The 21,176-nt window shown below is 43.2% G+C and overlaps 1 protein-coding gene across 15 annotated transcripts in view; it reads right to left on the bottom strand.

Moving 5' to 3' along the window:
* The window catches only part of Nhsl1 (NHS-like 1), a 216,228-nt gene that overhangs the window by 15,848 nt on the left and 179,204 nt on the right, over positions 1 to 21,176 (bottom strand). For 9 of the 15 annotated variants that reach the window (XM_030245007.1, XM_006512688.4, XM_006512691.4 and 6 more), the window contains exons 3-4: positions 19,888 to 20,012; positions 6,303 to 6,495 (exon numbers count right to left, since the gene is read on the bottom strand). Coding sequence is in view for 10 of the 15 variants with exons in the window: in XM_006512688.4 (XP_006512751.1) it covers positions 6,303 to 6,495; positions 19,888 to 20,012 (318 nt within the window). In the remaining 5 variants the exon portion in view is untranslated. Of the gene's footprint in view, positions 1 to 1,884; positions 2,017 to 6,302; positions 6,496 to 19,887; positions 20,013 to 21,176 lie in introns of all 15 variants that reach the window. The other 6 variants (XM_030245006.1, XM_006512686.4, XM_006512687.4 and 3 more) reach the window with 1 other exon arrangement.

Genomic DNA, 21,176 nt, shown 5'->3' with positions numbered 1-21,176 from the left:
GTGTAAATCACTACCCCTGGTTCTGCCTTTGGTCTATTTCTGTTTGTTACTGTTGCTCTTTGTTGCTTTATTTTTAGTGTGTGCGCGCGCGTGTGTGTGTGTGTGTGTGTGTGTGTGTGTGTGTGTGTGCAGGGGCTATGTGCCTGAGATTGCAAGTGCCCATGGAGGTCAGAGCTGTGGGATCCCAGAGTGAGCGAAATCAAATATAAGAGGTAAGCTCTCTTCCCCTCCAGGGCATTTCTGCAGACCCTGCCTTTGATTTTAAACCCTTGCATTGGAAGCAGGTCACTGAAGCAGTAGCGGCAAGGCACTACTCTTCTTACCCGAGCGTTCCTCCAGAAGGGACGGGAGAGTAGAAACACTCTAAGACTAGATGCTAGGGAAGGAGAAAAATGCCATTCAAGAAAGAGTGGGTCTGCCTTTCCTCCTACAAGGTATTTAAACTGGGACCCTGGAGGAAAATGAATACATGCAATCTCTGTAGCCTTGGAAGCTAAAATAGGATCTCAGGGCGCTGTAATTAATATATCAGTGTTGCTAGGATAAGCTCATTTTGACTAAAAGACTTGTAAGCAATTTCAGAGATAATGATTCTTGCATTTCTCCAGTGTAACCTTCAACAGTAAATAAAAGTAAATTAAAGCATCAGGTTAGGTGGCTGGAGATTTGGCTCAGCGGTTAAGAACACTGAATGCTCTTCCTGAAAACCCAAGTTCAAGTCCCAGCACCCACATGGCAGCTCACAGTTGCCTATAACTCCAAGATCTGATACCCTCATACAGATATATACATGCAGATAAAACACTAATGCACATAAAATAAAATAAATAATTAAAAAGCAAAACAAAAGACCATCAGGTTAAAGGAAATATTATGAAGGAAGTCCACAGGCTAGACAGAAGTGAAGAAGTGAATTTCAAGACAGTAACATTTATGCCCCAAAATAACAGTGGCCATCACAGTGAGCCAGGGACAGGGAAATAAGTTCATTTGTTCCACCAACAATGAACTCTGTTAGGGTCACCATGCCATTCGTAGAATGAAGAAGGGGGTCTGGAGAGGGGGAATTATGTGTGTGCAGTTACTCCTCGGGAGATGAATGAGAGTCAGGATTGAAACCCCAGCAGCCTGCTGCTGGAGCTGGGCTAAGCTGGCACAGCTCTCTAGTGTTGAGGAAATGATTGCAGGAGGCGCATGAAAGCATTACCCAGCATTATAAAGCATTATCCAGCACATGGAAAGATAAGTATGAACACAACCGGGAAGCAAACAGAGCCAAACAGCTCCACCAGCCTGCTTTGTTTCTAAGTTAAACAAAAAAAGCTGTGAAATTGTTTGCTTTAGATGGAGGTATCATCAAACACAGATGATCATGTTTTATACTTCTGCTAAATGCACTTATTACAGGTGTGCCATGACACACAAGTGTTGGTCAGAGCACAACTTTTGGGAGTTGGTTCTCCTTCAGCTACACTAGTTCCAGGGATCAGTAACCATTCTCTCTAGCGCTGACATCTACCATTCAATCACCTCAGATTGCCACCTCTAAAGACGACATACCACCAGCATTGCCAAAATTAGAATGAGCTTTTCATCTGTGAGAACCCAAGATCCAAATAAAAGATCTAGATGAAAAATAAACCAAATCATAGATATAACCAATACTCAAGGTCCCTGGAAATGATAACGGAATTCTAAGTTTCCATAGGCCCTCGCCCTCCCTTTTTTCCCAAGCAGCTCCACTGCACAGAGCGTAACAATCACCTTAGACCTCTTCCAGAAGCTGGCTATAAGGACGTGTGCATTTGACAGCACCACATGAGGTTAGTGCGGTAAATACAAGCAGCAAGGAAGGCTATAGGATGCAATGCTGGGGAGCCATACCTAGCTCCTTCTGAATGATGTCAGGGATTCCTGAAATTGTCTTTCTCCTTTTGACTTTCTTCGGTCGTCTTACCAGAGTGTCTGTGTAAATTAGAGACCGCCGAAGGCTGGCCTGACGATCGAAATTCTCCCCTAATGTAGAATAGTAGAACAAGCAAAGCAATGTTATCGTCAAGCAAGCTGACAGCACGCGCATCCTTCCAGGAGCTTGTAAAATGACAAGAAAGTATTAATAATGAGGTTAGCCAGGTCACATGGATGATGGAGGCTGAGGGGCAAAAGGAGAAGAAAAGCACATTATCACCAGAAGGCTGTTTCCAGTGTCTGCTGTGTGCCCTTCAGGCAAAGGCACCTTCCCCTCACTTCCAGTGTTAATAACACACCGCAAAATCATTCTTCGTCACCTGAGAATGAATCGCCTGGCAAGTGACTGCTTCAAAAAGCGCTTTAATCACCAGGATCAACCTTTGTATCGGTGTGGAACAATGGCAACAGGGAGGTTGTATTCATCTAGTCATCCCATAGAGACCAGTATCATGCTAGTGTGTGATGGCGAGTCAAAGTCTGAGCTTACCAAATGTTGGCCAAGGAGGTTAACAATTTGGATGGGGTGCAAAATCATTATAGTGGTGGTTCTCAACCTGTGGGCCATGACCCCTTTGGGGTTGACTGAATGACCTTTCATGGGGCTGCATATCAGATATTTGCACTATGAATCATAACGGTAGCAAAATTACAGTTAGAAAGTAGCAATTAAATAATTTCACAGTTGGGGGTTGCCATGACATGGGGCACTGCATTAAAGGACTGTGGCATTAGGAAGGTTGAGAAACACTGCATATTACTATGAGAGGCAATTTTAATGGAAACCAAAAGCCTTATCATGATAAAGTACTTTCTTCACAATGAGAGCCAGCAACACTGCTGTTGTCAAAGCTGAACTCTTCCTTTCTTGTTCACAATGTTTTCAGGAGCTAGGACTTGAACCCAGGGTCTTACACATGATGGGCAAGTGTTCTATCAACGAGCTGCATCCCCTTTTCCTATCAGCAACCTTTCAAGTTAATCCCATTTCAGACAATGAGACCCCAGAACCACATCCACAGTTTTCCCGGAGTTCAAGCAGACTAGCACATTATGGGGAGCTAGATAATAATAAGGTCCCTGTCACAATCAGTTACAGACCGGTCTGTTCTGAACATTTTGATTAAAGGAAGTTTTGCAGTATTTTGCCTTTTTACATAGTTACTATCTTAAAAATGAGATTAAAAAAACCATATATTCACATACTTCTATCCTCATCTTAAGCAAAAGAAATGTATAAAATTGTCATTCTTGTTTAGGAATGTTATCGTAGCTTCAAAGTGTGGTAGATATACACACAAGAATGATGTGTAAGCCTGGTCTCATTAAAACAAGCTCATTTTTAAACACATACCATTCACTGAAGAGCGATCTAATAAATGCTTGTAAATTTGAAAATCTTTGCAATTTTGCTCTGAATAGAGAAAACAGAAGGAATTCAGAGCAGGCCCTGAATGGCAGTAGGTACCAACCTGTAATAAACAGGCCACATAGATACAATGCCTTAAACAGTACTTAAAAATGGAAGTCGTTCAGCGTTTTATCAGGTTCCTGCAGCAGAAAAAAAGAGACTCCTTCTATGGAGGCATTAAAAATGGGCAAAAGTGTTACTTGAAAGCTGTGTCTAGTCTCCAGGCATTTTCCTCACTATGGAGAAGGGGAAAAAAATCCAAGTACTGAGAAAAACGTGAGGATGGAATTCCATCTCCGACATTCACATTGTGACCTTAAAAGGCTATGTCACAATTCAGTAAGTAGAGGCTGACCCTGGTGCCCTGGGACCCTCCACAGCACTCACCTCGTGCCCAGTGCCATGTAGGTAGGAGATAGTTATCAGTCCAGTGCCGTGTAGGTAGGAGATAGTTATCAGTTCAGTTGGGTTGCTCCCTTTCTCTCCTACACAGCATCAGCTCAGACAGCAGCGCAAAGCACTCTGTGAATGCTGCTTCCTGAGTGCGTTGACCAGTACCCTTATCTCTTAGGTAAAGACCTGATCCACACTGACCAGTACCCTTATCTCTTAGGTAAAGACCTGATCCACGTGGCAGATGATGGGATATAGTCACGTGTTCTCTTTATTTAAAACATTCGCCCTCCTGAACCTTTAGAAATACCAAGTCTTTACAAGACTGTAACTAAAGGGATTCAATCCCCTTTCAGGCCAGAGGCTCAGTGTGTTTCTGTTCTGCATCCCTAGGCCCGGGAGGCTCTACTCTGGGATTCAAAGCCTTATAAGCATTGGCATTTGTTTTTCCAAAGCCTTACTGAAAAGTCAAGTTAGAGGGTCGTAATCACCCAAATTAATAAGCACGTAACTATTTCCTACAAGCAATGGCATTTCTATTTAAAGAAATCTGGAATTTTAGAAAGATGTAGTTTAAAGGACAGGAGACTGAAGAACCCGTGCCAGTCTAGGCACCCAAAGTGAAAGCTTTAAACGTATGGCTTCTTTGGACCAGACTACGTGTGTCTCTGTAAACACACAGATCTAGAAAACACACCGCTATGTATATAACTGTTCAATTAACGCTGACATTCTGCGGAAACACTAACAACTCAATGAACAACAGATTGTGGTTTCAAGGACTCAGGCTGCCCGCTGCATACTTGTCAGCTTTCATTCACCTTGTGCGAGCGGAGCGGCATTCAAAAGCCTCCTTCGTACCTATGCAATCCAAATCTGCTTAGCTACCAAACAGGTAAGGACGAAAGCCCAGAGAAACAACTCGGTGACAAATGTGGACGGATGGATTTCACTACAGACGCTTCTTTATGCTTGACGACGACTTTCACTAGCCCCATTTCTAGGCGGGACCTTTGACTCCAATCCCTTTAAGGGTTATCATATTTCATGACATGATATGCATAGTTTATAATACTATATGGATGCCTTTAATCCTTAAAATTAATGTCTTATCATTTAATATCTAGTATACATGGTGTTGAAAATAATTCTTGTACTTATTAATCAAGTTTCCATGGAAATTCTAAACATAATTTCCAAGTATACTCTAAGATATTTTTAAAAATACATCATATCTAAATGTTATTAGCCCTTGCAAGTTTATAGGTACCATGGCAACAAACCTTCCAACAGCAATATCCTCAGAAGACAGAAGGATGCTATGGGGTTTCATCCTAATTGTTAATGAAAACTGCTTCCTTTTGGTCAGCCAGATTTAAGGGCACAGGGACCAGGCTGTGTGTGGATTTTGTCAATATGACACTCATTATTTATTGCTCTGTAATACACCATACTTGTATGGTGGATGCTGTGTGTGTGTGTGTGTGTGTATATGAGTGTGTCTGTCCCCTGAGGACTACACTTGGGGTTTTGTCCAGTTGCCACCACCTCTTTAACATTTTTGTTTGTTTGGTTTGGTTTGGTTTGGTTTGGTTTTGGTTTTTCGAGACAGGGTTTCTCTGTATAGCCCTGGCTGTCCTGGAACTCACTCTGTAGACCAGGCTGGCCTCGAACTCAGAAATCCGCCTGCCTCTGCCTCCCGAGTGCTGGGATTAAAGGCGTGCACCACCACGCCGGGCCTCTTTAACATTTTGTATTTTGTGCGCTTCCCAGACTGATCTTTGCAGATTGCAGAAGGGATAAGGATGACAAATTTGATTCTTTTTAACAGTTCTTCAAAAGTTGTGAAGCTCAGCTTGGAGCTCTCTGCGTCTTGTTATTTGTTGCCTTAATCATCAAAAAAGGTTGATAATTCAACCTGGCAATTAAATTAGTAGCCACAGTGCAGCCAATGTGCCAATTCCTAAAGTTGTTCCCTCAGCAGAAATAGATCTTTATTTGAGATTTAAGACTCAAATCATAGAAACCAAAGCATACTTTTATCAGTCTACTAAAGTTTTTATTTAAGATATGCTTTGGTTACTAATTTACTAGATGCCTTTCTGTCAAGAATTCTCTTCCCTTTTTATTTGAACAGACAAAGGGTAAGAAAATCAGAAACATAATGAAATATTGTTGTTTCACATGTTGAAATATTTCTTATGGGAGTATACAATTTTTGCTGCAAAGAACCACATTTACAGGATATTCTATGGAACCAAAATCTTGGCTAAGAACAGTGCCAGTCAAAAGCCATCTTTTCCAGGAATGGCTGAGGCACAGGGTTCTCTGACAGAACATGTGTTGTCAGTCTCCTTAGCTAACAAACAACAGGTGTTTGTCATGCACACACATATGTAGCTCGGGTGTTTCCTCCATCAAAGAAAGAACGGGAGGCCAGATACATAAAGAAAATGCTCACAACACGGGGCAAACAAAGTCACCAGTGCTCTCCCAAGGCCATCCTGACTGTCCACACCACAAAGCATACCAGTTATGTTTATAGGAACCACGTCAGCCTGGACCGTCTGGGCTTGCTGCCGCGTCTTCTCTTCTGGTGTTGGCAGCGGCAGGGACTTGGTCCAGTTTGTCTGAGTATGAAGGTCGGAGAAGTCACCTGAGGTTGGCGTTTTAGGTCTCCTGATTCCGATAAATCTTTCTTCTTCAGATGAAGAGAGAGAGCACTGCAGAGAGAGAAAGTGTGTAAGCAATTAGCAGGAAAACTTAAAAATACAGTTTATTTTAAAAAAAAAATTAGACTAATTTATAGCAAGTCCAAGAACGGTTCCTTTTAAGGACAGAGTAACAATCTTCTCTTGCATATGACATTCCACATGTATGATCCACCCTGCCCCAGTCTGGAAAAAGGTTCTGCTGGCATGCAGGGCCTTTATAGCCTCCCAGTTTTTCTTAGCTGTGCAGAGGTTAGAAAGTGTATGGACTTAGACGAACATTAGAAGCCTGGAGAAAAGTCATAGCTAAGCCCACCAGTTTCTATTTGTATTAAAATTGTTTCCCTCAATGTAATTTCTAGCTTCAATCTTATTTTCTTTAGGCTCTAACCTCAAGAAACGCTTTGAAATGATGGAGTCATTTCATTGTTGAACTATTTGTGCGATTCTAAAGCCATCTATATGGATTAAAAAAAAAAAAAAAACCTGTGTGAAATTGGTAAGTTTTAAGAGGCTGACTAAAGTGGTTCTCTGGGCCTTATCAGAATTCCATGACAACATTTTAGCAGTGCCTTCTTTGATATAGATTAGCATCCTCATTAAAGAGCCCTTCTTCAATGCCCCTCTCCAGCAATACCTGAAGTGTGTAAGGGAGAAAGCTGTGTTGGCAAGCATCTTATGCCAGATTTCACAAGAGCTCGTGGGCAGCCAGTTCTGTAATGAGGGTGACCCAAGAACTCAGAGTAAACACCGTGCTTAGGAACAAGAGCAAAACCAAAAGAACAATAAAAGAGCAACTGGCTCTTAGGAGGAGGTAGCTAGGGCTACACAGAGAAACCCTGCCTCGAAAAACAAACAAACAAACAAACAAACAAACAGAAAGATATACAATAAATGTCAAAGGACCAATCAAGTTCATAGAGTTTGAACTGAAGTATCACCATGGAAATAAGGTGTTTAAGAAGAATCCTACTGAAGAATAAAGGGTGGTGAATCATCCCAAGTAGACACCTGTATCAGCAAGCAGCTCCCAGATCAACTCAGCCTCTCTCAGCCAATCCCCCCAAACTGACATAGAGCTTTGTTTCCTGTTAAATGAAGAACCTCAGACTGTCAGCTCTCTTTCTCATGACTTCTTGGCATTTGTGGAGATTTCTCTAGCTTTCAACGGTATGACTGAATGTCTTCTGGCATGTAAAGTTTCTAATGGGACAAAGATGAAATAGAAATACAGGAAGACGACATCACTCCATCATCTCAGACATAAGACCACTGCCACCACTGTTGAGTGCTACAAAACAAACTTCCTGCAAAATACCCATCCCTTTTACTAGTTGAGTGGCACAAATCTGAAAAACAGCATAGGAACATACTCAACACTCCAAAGACCCAGCTTCCTTTGAAACATCTTCCTTTTCTACTTTGCTAGAAAGAGGATGCACTGCCTTCTGCCCCTGGAGGTGTTTCCTCTTAAGTCGTAATGAATGTGCATGGTCATGGTTGTGAAGTAGAATGCCAGTGAGCGTGGCAGACACAGAAATGTGACGTTAGAAAACCAAAACCCATGGACTGACAAGCACCTGTCTTTCTTTTATTGAGAGGACAATAACAATAATCATGGAAATAAAAAAATGTAAATCAGCTGGGCAGTGTGGCGCACGCCTTTAATCCCAGCACTCGGGAGGCAGAGGCAGGCGGATTTCTGAGTTCGAGGCCAGTCTGGTCTACAGTGTGAATTCCAGGACAGCCAGGGCTATACAGAGAAACCCTGTCTCGAAAAACCAAAAAGAAAACAAAAAGTAAATCACATCATTAAGTATCTCACTATCTCCTTTTACTGTTGCTACCTTACAGAACACAAAGAGACCATTTAGTTTCTTTTCCATCTAGGGAAAATGTGGGCTAATATTTGTAACTTGAAAAATACACTCAATGTGTTGAGCATGTGTCCCTGACAACTTATTTGGCACCATTGTTCTGATGAGGCCTCACACAGATCTCTACAAAATTCCCTCAGAAAATTCCCAGCGAGATGGCTCAGCACGGAAAGGTGCTAACTCTGGCACTAGCTCTGATGCCCTGAGTTCAATCCCAGGAACCCATCTGAAAGGAAGCACCGAGTCTTGCAACTTGTCCTCTGACTTCTACCTGCACACTGTGGCTGCGGCTGCTTGCTCACACACACACAAAAATAAGTATGCAGATCATCAAGTGGATTTCTGAGGTATCAGAAGTTGAGACGACAGATGTAAATCCACTAGTTGCAATCTCTTTGCAGTTTTGACACTCTTGATAAGTCTGACTAATAACACATATTTCTCTAACTGCAAGGTGCAGACACACACACACACACACACACACACACACACACACACACACAGAGAGAGAGAGAGAGAGAGAGAGAGAGAGAGAGAGAGAGATGCATGTTAAAATTTATTCTATTTGAGAATTTTCATGGCAGTTTGTAGAAAAGCCACACACCTGGTGGGGAGTCTCCAGTGAGTTAGAAACTTACTACAGCAAGACAAAGAGCCTGAAATATAGCATTAAATTTGGAAGGTACTAAGAACCAACTCCTGCCCAAAAAGCTGTAAACAGAGGAAAAGTGAAGAAGGTCTGGGCATATGGAGAACAGAGCAGCTCACTTATTATGTGACAAGACCAAGGACTGGGGACAAACAGCCCTCATCTGTCTCCTTAGCACCCTGAGGAAGCTCTGCAGGCCTACTAACCTACTTTCCTTTCAGCTGGCTGATGATGTCAGAGTCCACAGCTTTCACAGCCAAGCAGAACTTCCCAGCAGTTTTGGTTGCCATGGGAGGAACCCCAGAGCAGGCTACAGTGTGACAACTCACTCACAAAGCAAATCCATTTGGCCAAGTTCTCAGAGCTCTCTTCTCTGGTGAGCAAATTTCCCAGGCAAGCAGAACACAGTACGCAAAGGTGGCTGTTTCACAGTACCACCATCTACTAAAGAAAAGGCCAGGGGTGGGCGACTTTCAGAATGATCCAACCTCCAGGCCCAATCTGTTTATAAACATGACAAGGACCAGGAAAACCCTGCTGGGTCTCAGGGGCAGTCTTTCCTATGGTTTCTGTTAAGAAGAACGTGATGCCCACCCCATGGGTCAGGGGCCTGCTTCCCAGCTTCATGCAGTCAAAGGGTGTTGGATTGCTAGGAGGTAGGCTGTGGTGAGGATGCCCTTAAAGGAGAGAATGGCCCCTTCCTTTTCTGGAATGTTTGCCCTCTGGCCACAAGTGAATGGTTTTGTTTCATTCCTCATAGATACAGTGAAATGTTACCTCTCCACAGGCCCCACAGGCCCCTTTACAACAGGTCATTTAGTATTTGTTATGGTGAATGGAAGATGACAATCTTAGTCTGGGTTTTATTGCTGCAATAAAACAGAACTAAAAAGCAAGTTGGGTGAAAAGCATTTATTCAGCTTACACTTCCACATTGCTGTTCATCACTGAAGGAAGTCAGGACAGGCACTCAAACAGGGCAGGAAGCTGGAGCAAGGATGGCACCACCCACAATGGGCTGGGCCCTCTCCCATTGATCACTAATTGAGAAAATGCATTATAGCTGGATCTCATGGAGGCACTCCCTCAATTGAGGCTTCTTTCTCTCCATCGACTTTATTTTGTGTCAAGCTGACCCACAAAACTAGTCAGTACAATGACTAGTAAGTCTTTAACTAGTAACTCTGGTTACTGCACCACCTCCGTCTGCTTTGTTTATCATCCATTTCTACTCCTTCCAGTGCAGCAATATATTCTCTTTACAGACTGTAAGACACATCGTGATACTCCTGTCCCCAAACCCTTCAGAATCCTTACTATGAATTTCAGACAAGCCAAAGATGGAGAGACATCAGAAGCAGGCATTACAGCCGTGAAGAGATGGGGGGAGGGGATTGAGGGGAGGGGTGGGGAAGTGCAGTTAGTAATGTCACCCTTTTAATAAGTAAGATGATACAAGGAAACGAATTTGAATCTGAGAAGCTCTCGGCTCACCCCCTCCCTGATGCTGTCTAGTAATTAATGCAATTATTTGAAAGTATTCCCTGTTTCTGAGCCTCAGCTTCCAAATCGTTAAAGCATCAGTAACAAGTATTAAAGCACCTATTTCATGGGATTCTTACGGAAAATGGAACTCGACTTGGGAACAAATTCTGGAATGTTCTAAAGTATGTTGCTAGGATTATAAAGTTAGGAACTGTCTGCCTCAATGATAGAGCTGTACACACGATGACCTGTGAAGTCAGGATAATCAGACCATTTTTTAAGTAGCTGCCAAAAGCACCCAAGTCCATTGCTTCAGGCAGAAAACTCCACGTGGGCAGAATCGGAGACAGGAGGATTGGGAGGATGGCCAACTTTTCATAGAACAGACTTTGTCTATTGTGGCACTGTCTTTGATGTCTGGCCTTGAAAAGTTTACTAAAAGTAATCGTTTTCCAGGCACAAGGTGTGCTGTTCCGGGCGCTGTACACGGGGCTTCACAGACATTCACATACTAGAGCACTCTGGGGGCGGGGTGGGCAGGGGGCATAGCGCGGTGATATCATCTACCTCAAAACTCCAACACTTTTGAAAGCAAGAGCAGTGCTATTAATAATTACACAGGAGAGCAGCTGCAGACCAGGGTTGTCTCCCCTGAACCACATGTGGCTTCATCTCTTTACAGTTAAAGAAACCAAAGCTCAGGCCAGGCAGCAAAGGAGCCGGTCAGAACAGGTGGGGAAGCCACCTGGAGCCTGTGATCTCAGCCTTGTGTCCCAATGAGCCAATGGGCCTCCTGTTCACAGTTCAGGCAATGAGGGAGGCGCCTGCTGTTTTCTTCAAAGTCTTCCTTTCATTTAAGTATTTCCTTTAACAAAGCCTAAAACATCCCCGGGGTGCCAGTTCAAAAAATAACAGGAAATAGGAAAGACAACTCCAGTTTCGGTTACTACCACCAAGGCCAACCATTTATTGCCAAAATTCCAATCCAACGCATCACTCCAAGGATAAATTTTATATAAGAGGTTGAGTAACTGGCACCCGGTGCCCTTTCTCTAAGACAATGGGGCCTCTGTGCATGTTTCCCAGAACCATTGGACACACCATCAAATGCAGCCTCTCATAGCGGCACCTGGAGACACCCCCCCCCCCAATCTTCTTGCAGGAAGCCGTTTGGCACCTGTAATGGCTCACCCTTCAAACCTAACATGCACTGAATGCTGAAGGAAAAAGGTCAGCACAAAAACAAAGAGCGGAGACTTGGTCTTTGATTTGCAGTTGAGGCATAAAGGCCTTTTCTAGAATTTCAAAATCCACTCTGCTGACAACACATTCCCTCAAGGCATGTTTGTTTGCTTTTTTTTTTTTTTAAAGATATGCAGCACAAACAATTGGGAATAATCTTTTTTTTTCCTTGCCACAGTACATTAAAGCTTTCACTATCAAGGACCTGTGGCTCTCATTAGCAAATTACCTTTCTTCATCCCTTAAACAGATTGTAAAGCCTTACAGTTGGTACAAGTTCTTGCATAGGGATAATTAGGCTAATTATCCTAGCACAATTAGCCAGAGGAAAGGAGCAGGAGACAAGGCCCTGAGGTTCTGGGATCACGCCCACCCTCTGCTCTGTCAACAACTCTCATTTTAGGACAGAGCTCGCATCCCAATGACTTGTGGAAGTGTAATATTTGCTGGATGCAAACCAGATGCTCTTCATTAGCCCTTGTGCGGCCACAGCCATCTGCTGCGTTGTGAACTCTATACGCTTACCCTTCTCGCACCTTGCCGCCCCACGCCTTCCCACAAGAGTGGCTTCTGCTGCAAGCTCTAAAGGTCTTTGCGTGGCTTTGAGAATAAAGTCGTGGGGTGTTGTTGTTGTTGTTGTTTTTAACACTGTAAGAACGGAACCGCAGATGAGCCTTACCCTGGAAGTACCACAGACTGCTGCTGTGGAGAGCCTTCTGGAGTGAAGCATCATCAGTACAATGACTACAAAACCCAGGAAAGGCCCAGCTCCATTTCTAACCCATTCTCCGGTTTTGGTATCAGGTTCTGCTGGCTCATGCACTCAGGGTCCACACTGCAAGACTCCTAACTGCCTGCAAATCGGCCCAGGCGGCTTCCATTCCTCGTTTCTCTTCTGTTTTTCAGTCACCCTAGCTAGTAATGCTTGCACGCAGCCTCCATGTCCTCTTCCCATAGTCCCAAGACACAACAGAGCAAATCCATTTCTCGCTAGAGCTAACTTAGTACCTTCACTTTGGAAGAAATGACAGTATTTGTGCACGGAGTCGTCTGGCCTGAGAACACTTTTCCATGTCATAGTTCTGCTCTTTCATGCTACACTAAAGCTTCCTTGTACAGATCATGTTTATTCTTTACTAAATTTACTAAATGTACTTCCTTACTAACTTTGGTTCTTTTGTCTACTATAGTAACTTTAAAATTTCATCTCTTACTCCAACTATAAATACAAAAGCTACTGATTTCTACATATTAACTTGATACCTTCCTAAATCAGTGAATTACACTATTTATAATAATTCAAAATTTGTATGGTCCTGAATTTATCAAGTATACATATTTAAATGTGCCAAGAGAAGTAATTTAAGCACACTTTCCAAATATTATGCTTATTATATGGGATACAACTTTTATTTTGTTTGTTTTGTACCGCTGCACACATGGTCTCACAGGAGTGTTAAGCAAACATGCCATCACTGGGGGGCAGCTCCTGCTGGAGATCGTGTTTTTCTAATCGTGCCGGACGGTTCTTCCCACTCAAAGTTAGGTAGTAATACGGCTACTATCCTTCTCGTATGTGCCATTCTTCTGTGTATGGGAACAGTACACACAGCAAGGCTAGAGGACAAGGTTCAGGACTGGGTTCACTCCTTGTATCTTGGGTTCAAGGGAGAGAACTCAGCTCATCAGATTTGCAAAGTAAGCATTTTGCCCTCTGAGCCATCTCCCTACCCCTCATCTCAATTTTCTTGTTTTATGGCTATGAAACTGTATTCAATATCTTGTAATATCTACTATTTTAATTACATGTTTTATCCCCAGATTTATTAATATATTTAACATTAACAGTCAGTTGCCATCCCTTATCCAAGCCCATACATTGCTATTAAAGTAACCTGTGGGTGATAATGGAGAATTTATCTTTTAATGAGCTGCCAGTCATGTTTCCTAACGATTTATGATTGGTAAAACTGGTCTTCATCAGTCACACTGGCCAGGTAATCTGCTTCCGAGAGTCTCTGCTAAGTGTTGGCTTTGTGTTAAACTAATTGCTTAAAAAGAACTGAACTTGGAGCTGGAGAGATGGTGCAGCCATTAAGAGCCCTTACTGTTCTTGCAGAAGACCTGGGTTTGGGTCCCAAAACCCACACAGCAGCTGATGGTTGGCTTAAACTCTAGTTCGAGAGGATCCAACACCCTCCTCTGACCTCCGTGGCACTTCACACACATCATGCAACACAAACATGCAGGCAAAACACTCCACACATGGAAAAAAATGAAGAAATCTTTAAGGGCTGGAGAGATGGCTCAGTGGTTAAGAGCACTAACTGCTCTTCCAAAGGTCCTGCGTTCAAATCCTAGCAACCTCATGGTGGGTCATAACCACCTGTAATGAGATCTGTTGCCCTCTTCTGGTGTGTCTGAAGACAGCTACAGTGTACTTATATATAATAATAAATAAATCTTAAAAATAATCTTTAGAAAAAGAATTGAGTTTTTCCTTTTCCTCTGGAACTGCTTCAGGCATTGGACCTTATCTCTGCCCCTTATCCATAAGACGGGTCTATTAAACATTCCCTCTCTTCTGGGGTCAGATCTGATATATCACATAAATTTAAATAATCACTTCCAAAATTGCCTATATCTCTTCCATCTAACAAAAGGTGACCTATTCAAATTATACTTTCAATCACCTTTGCTCCTTCAAAATCTGTTTAGTTGCTGCATCAAGATTCAGCTGGGAAGTAGACAATTGGCTTGGTATGCTAAGGCCCTAGGTTCTACAGCCAGCAGCGCTTTAAAAAGAAAAGAAAACTGAGTGATTTCCTACAGCCATGTGTGGTGATTTGAATATGCTTGACTGGGGGTGTGGCATTATTTGGAGTAGGTGTGGTCTGGTTGGAGGAAGTGTGTTACTGTGCGGGTGGGCTTTTAGACCCTCCTCCTCGCTGCCTAGAAGTCAGTCTTTTCCTGGTTGCCTTCAGAACAAGATGTAGAACTCTCAGCTTGTTGTTCTCCAACACCATGTCTGTTTGCATGCCGCCATGCTTTCTGCCATGAAGATAACAGAGATTGAACCTCTGAATCTGTAAGCCAGCCCCAATGAAATGTTGTCTTTATAAGAGTTGCCTTGGTCATGGTGTCTGTTCACAGCAATGGAAACCCTAACTAAGATACCATGCAACAAGTAGAACTCATTGATTTTCCTCCCTCCCTCCCTCCCTCCCTGGAGGTAAGTGGATTTCTTTCTGTTCTGTTTTTAAGAGGGTTCTGAGAATCACAGAATTGGATTGGGCCAAGTCTGTTGTAAGGTAAATTGGGACAGTTAGCAGATAAATGTTTAAGTCCAGGTTTAAAAAAAAAATGTGTATTTAAATCTGGGCAAGGTTGCACACACCTGTACTATCTAAGCCCTCAGAGAGCAAAGCAGGGGGATTGTCATGGATTCAAAGACTGCCTGAAGTATACTATGAGTTCCAGGTGAACTTGGGCTACAATGTGAAACCCTGATTTTAAAAAGAAACATAGAAATGTAGAAAACTTCCATAAATGGGATTTAGAACGAGGAGGGTTCATTAAGAATACTTAAGGCCTGAAGCTGTCTCAGGGGAGCAGAGGCTCATGATCTGAACCTATGGGAGACTTAGACACATGAGAGAAGAAGAGCACCTGTGACTAGGAAGGAGGGCATGTAAAATAAAGGACAAGGGGACCAGGAAGGATTGTGGTGCTAATAAAAGCTAAGTAAACGTTCTAAGAGGATTCACACATGATGCTGCGGAGAGGCCAAGATGAATTCTGGGAATCACCAGTTTGGTACCATGGAAGTGACTACTAGACAGTTTCAGTAGTGAGCTGAGGATAGAGGCTTGGAGGGCTTCAAAGGAGACTGAACAGAGGCAGTGGAGACAGTTAGTCTAGACAGTTCTTTGGAGAAATAAAAGGAAAGGGAACTCTGGTGGAATTGGAGGGAGATGAAGGTCAAAGGAAGGTTCCTTCAAGATGAGAGAAAACTCAGTGTATTCACTTAATGATGGTTATGATGCAATCGAGAAGCCATTAGGCCAAAGAAGGAGGGGCAGATTGCACATCTGATGGTTAGGGATTGGCTTTATTTGTTCCACTCGGAAGACACTGAGTGCCTATTGAATGCCTGGCCCTAAACTGGTCACTTGGGATATAATGGGAGAGAAAAGGCTTAGGGATGGTTTACCCCTTGTGGGGGCAGGGAAGGGTTTAGTGTATACAGGAACAGGGGCAAGTGGGGCAGTCACACGGTGTGTAAAAAGGATGCCTTGGGATTGCTTTGGTTCCAGAGGCTCTATGGGGAAGCGGGGTTTGAAAAGAGAGCAGCAGAATGAGCAGATGAGTTAGCATGCTGGGCTTAGGTTAAGGCCACCCATAATTAGTGCAATTAACATGCCGTGACAGTAAAAACAGCAGCAGAGTTGAAAGAACACACAAAGATGGAGACGAGATGCAAATAATTTCTGTAATGATCATTTAGAAGGATTGAGAGGAACAATTCCGATGAACTCCAGCAAATCCCATAGGTCACACTTCGGAAACAAACCTAGAACCTCTACTACTGCCGCACCTGTCCCTGTCCCCACAAGTGTTTTCTTCCCTGGATTACTGCAGTAGCCTACTGTCTGGTGTTTGCATCAGCCATCAACTCCCCAAGACCACATCTCCATACACTACATTAATTAGCAATTCATGTCACTTCATTGCTCCGCTCACATAGTGACTTCTCATTTTACCTAGAAGCAATCAGCCTGAGGGCCTTTATTGTCATCTTTTCGTGCATGTATGTACGTTTGTGTATTTGTGTGTGTTTGTGTGACACACACATACACAGGCCAGAGAACAACTTGTGGAAGTCTGTTCTCTCTTCCCACCATGTGGGTTCTGGGTGCGAACTCAAGTCACCAAGCTTGGTGACAGGCACCTTCACTAGATAAACGGTCTCATCAGCTCCAAGTGAGGTTTTTGTGCTTCACAGAATTAAGAAAGGAAAGGAAGCAAAGAAGGGAAGATGGAAGATAATAAAAAAGCCAAAGGGTGGAATAATGGAGAACAGAAAGAAAAGCAAACAGAAGATAGAAAGGGATACCAGGTAAGTAGATGGAGAATGGAACAAATGGGAATAAGAATAATGTCACATATGTATGTAGATGCCAAAATGTAGCCCACTACTTTATATCCTAAGGTATAAAAATTAGTTTTAAAAAAAGTGGGGAAAAGGAAAGAGGTTTGATTTGATGGTGGCATGGTTAATTTTAGTTGTTGACCCAACAAGCTAGAATGGCATGGGAAAGGAGTCTCAATGAGGGATTGTCTAGATTAAGTTAGCCTCCACGTGGCCATGTCTATGAAGGATTACCTTGATTAAGGAAGACCCACCCACTGTGGGTGGCACCATTCCCAGCAAAGGGGATTGAGTTAGGGTGGGGAAGGTGAGCCGAACACTAGCATCCACATATTCACTCCTTACTCTGCTCTCAGCTGTGGGTGTGACATCACTAGTTACTTCCAGCTCTTCCCCACAATGACGGACATAGCCGGAAGTAAAACCTTCCTTAGGTTTCTTTTGTCAGGGTACTTTTATCACAGCAACAAGAAAGAAAACAGAGATAGGTAGCATGGTTGGTTAGTTGTGATTTAATTAATATGTTATCCTAACTATACTAACATATTGTATAACACAAGATAGATAGATAGATATCTATTTGTTATTTTCTGAAACATATTTACTATGATCTCTCTTTTGGGGGAGACCTTGGTCATTACTGGCAAGCATTCTACCTCTAAACTATTTCCTTAGACCTAAAGCAAACTTTGTGACAAATTGCTTTGAGGTAAAACTTAGACTGAACAACTTTAAAAAAAAAAAAAAAGTGGAGGCTGGTGAGATGGCTCAGCAGTTAAGACTGCTCTTCTTAAAGTCCTGAGTTCAAATCCCAGCAACCACATGGTGGCTCACAACCATCTGTAATGGGATCCAATGCGCTCTTCTGGTGTGTCGGAAGACAGCTACAGTGTACTTACATATAACAATAAATAAATTGGTTTGGGTGTGTGCTTTCCCAAGAGCCCAAATATAGGGAGGCTGTGGTGCAGACATTCTTCCCATCTGTGACTCAGGGGGGCCTAGAAAAGTTCTTAGAGAACAGTTCTTCCACACATGCCAGGGAGTCTCTGATCCATCTGGTAAAGGAGAAAGCACATGGGAAGAGGCTGGCAAGACGGTTCCGTGGGTAAAAGCACTTGCCACGCAGGCCTGATGACCTGAAGGTAGAAGGTATGGTAGAAGGAGAGGACTCCCAGAACATTTCCTCTGCCCTCTACATGTGTGTGTACACATCTACACACACACACACACACACAGCCTGGTCTACAGAGTGAGTTCCAGAACATCCAGGGCTACAAGGAGCCCTGTCTTGAAAAAAAAAAAAAAAAGCAGTATACACACACACACACACACACACACACTCATAATAACTAAGCATTACATTTTTAAAAAGGAAAGAAAAGAAAGAACACGTATGTTTGAGGAGTTAAGTCTGTGGTCCCACTTTCTGGTTCCTGGTCCAGGGGTGAAAGTGCAATCAAATCTTGCTGCATTGTCAGAGGGAGCAAGCAGCCAGTGAGAATTTAGACACCACATCTCCATTCTACTAAAGATGTTGGAGAATTGTCATAAAGCCAAGCTGATGGCAGGGACCCCTCACACTTGGACACTCACACCTTACACACCTTACAAAGACATGCCACTCCTAGACACCATCCCTGGCTCATTCCTAGGCACTATTTCTGGATCCATCATTGGCTTTTCCTCCTGTGGCGATCAGTGGAAGGCTGGGGTCTACCTGGATACACATGGATCTCAGTGTATACTTCACCACTGATTTTCCATTCTCCTTATTCATGCCAATAAAGAAGGATAACAGTTTTTGATATCTGAGACCAGATCCAGTTTGAAATGGCTGCCTGGCCCATTATAAAACAGTAAGCAGCTGTCTTACTTGGCAAAAAGATTAGCCTAATATATAAACATACCCTTAAGGAAATGCAAAAAACTATTCTGTGATAAAAATCCAGGCAAGGATGGAAGCAATGGAGAGCTGACACCCCCTTCAGGTCTCTGGGGCACAGGCATGCTATGGACTACCACACACTGCAGTCACATGCAGACAAAGTAAAACGATGAAAACAGATCTTCAAAACTGTGCTTCCTGGAAAGGAGCCCAGCCCACCTCCCAAATCTTACTCTGTTTCATTGATCCCACTGTCTGTCCACCTCACTGAATAAAATGAAGAGATGATAATGGGAGTAAAAATCTCCACGCACTTTCATTCTTTCGTGTGTACTAAGTCCTGAGGAAATATTGACTGTGATGTCGTCTGTGTATTACAAGCGGTGGCATGAGAAAAAGGAGTCCAAAGGAACACAGAGTCACCAAATGAACCAGCAAGGATGAGAAAAACTAAGCAAAGGTGTTATTCACACACCTGGCCTGCATCAAAACACACTTTGAAATAGTAGCTTTTACTTTTTGCTAGGGTTTGAATAGATGGTTTCCTCCTCTGTGACCCCTGTCTACAGGCTTAGGCCTAAGAGTACAATTTCAGGGACAGGATTTTCCAACTGTATGATTATTAAGGAGGTTTTCAGGCTATCCAGGGTGTGTTCTTGAAGGGAACTAAGGTAGTTCTTGTTGGACCCACTCAGCCATGCCCTTGCATCTTGTTAATGAGATGCATCCACCAAGAGCTCTTGGAGAGATGACTGAGCTCCTGGTCCTAAGAAAAGCAAAACGCTTTTTGAAAGACATCTTTGCTACTCAAAACGTACAAATATATAGAATACATGTTTGCTTTTGTGTATTTCTTGGATCCTGAACTCACCCCTCTTTTTTATAAAAAGTAGAATAACTTTACATTGGAGGAGAAATTGAAGAGATGGTACTGAGAGCTTCTGATGGGCTCTTCCAACCAGTTCCCCATCAGGATAAGATCATATAGTCAGGGTACTTTTGTCAAAACCGAGAAATTAACGCATGACATGATAGTACGCAACTGGAATGACGGGTTTATTTCCTCTGCAGTGCGGTGCAAGGCAGAGGCTGATGGTGAATTTGGCCTCACCTTTCGGTCTGCTTCTGTGTCTTCATCTTGATAATCGTCGCAGGGGCTGGAGCCGGCTGCAAAGGTGGGTCCCTGAGAATAGTACTGAGAACTTCGGCAGCCATCTTGCCTCAGCTTGTCACATTCTGCAGGGGAGACAGGCAGCAAGGGTAAGAGATCATTAGAAGGCAGAACTTCCCGAGTCCACTTTATTTAACTTTCCCAGTAATATTATCCTAAAAAAATAGAATTTCAAAATAATGATATAAATGAGTAAGGATTATTAAGGCACTAAATATTACTTTAATGCACTTCAGAGTGCGTTTAATGCATCTTCAGAGTGCACCATAACACTATATGGTAAACACTTGTCAGCAATGCTGTTCGTGGAAATTAAAGGCTAGAATAATTAAAACTCATGTTCAGGATGCCAGGCAAGGAAGGGGTGAACTCAGAATTTTACCCCAGGGCCTTAGTTACTGTTCTATATTTGTTGTCAGAGAACTGATTATATTTTAACAGCTTTTCAAAATCCAAAACACAAGTTTGCTTCTAGGACTTAGGAGAGGTGATAGGAGAGATCCTATAATGATTGTGATCTCCCGTACTTTGCATAAAGACAGGGTGGGGCATGGGAAGGAGACAGGAGGGGAAGAAAGGGGGGGGGGGGACAGCCCAGGACACTGGAAAGGAAACACACAGCTCTGCAGATGCCCAGCAGGTGCCATAATCACTCGGCCTGCAATTTCATTTTGATATCAATATTCTTGTGGGGCCTTTCATAGGAAGCTGCGTGCTAGCCTGAGGTATTGGCCACGCCACAGAGGAGTTCCTGGCAGCAGCATGGTCTATGTGCCCTGACTGGCAGGAGGCTGGGCCCACAGGCTGTGTTCTCCAAGGGAAACCACTGCGGGGAGGACTCGCAGCATCTGGGGTAGTGGGTGGGAAAGGCAGTGGAGGCTTCTCAAAGCACCCGGACCTTTGCTGCTGCTTCCCAGACTCGGTAAAGGAGCAACTTCCAGGCAAGAGGAGCTGTGATGTGGTTCCCTTAAAACCCAGCTGTCTAGAGCAGCAGCAGCAGCAAAAAAGAAACCCAAAAATCCCAATGTGCTGTTCTAAAAGTTTTCTCTTTGCAGAGTTTTTTTTAAACCATTCACCTAAAGGCACGGCACCAAGCTAACGCCTTCCCACAGCTCCCGAGTAACACAGGACCCACGAGTCTCAGAAAGAGAAGGGCAGTCACTTCTGTGAGAGATGAAAACATGAGGCTGTTGTTTTCAGAAAACAAAAGTCCTCATTCTTTATCACAG

Source organism: Mus musculus, chromosome 10 (genome assembly GCF_000001635.26).
Source record: "Mus musculus strain C57BL/6J chromosome 10, GRCm38.p6 C57BL/6J".
NCBI classification, from domain to species: Eukaryota; Metazoa; Chordata; class Mammalia; order Rodentia; family Muridae; genus Mus; species Mus musculus.
This window is presented reverse-complemented; position numbering and strand designations above follow the sequence as displayed.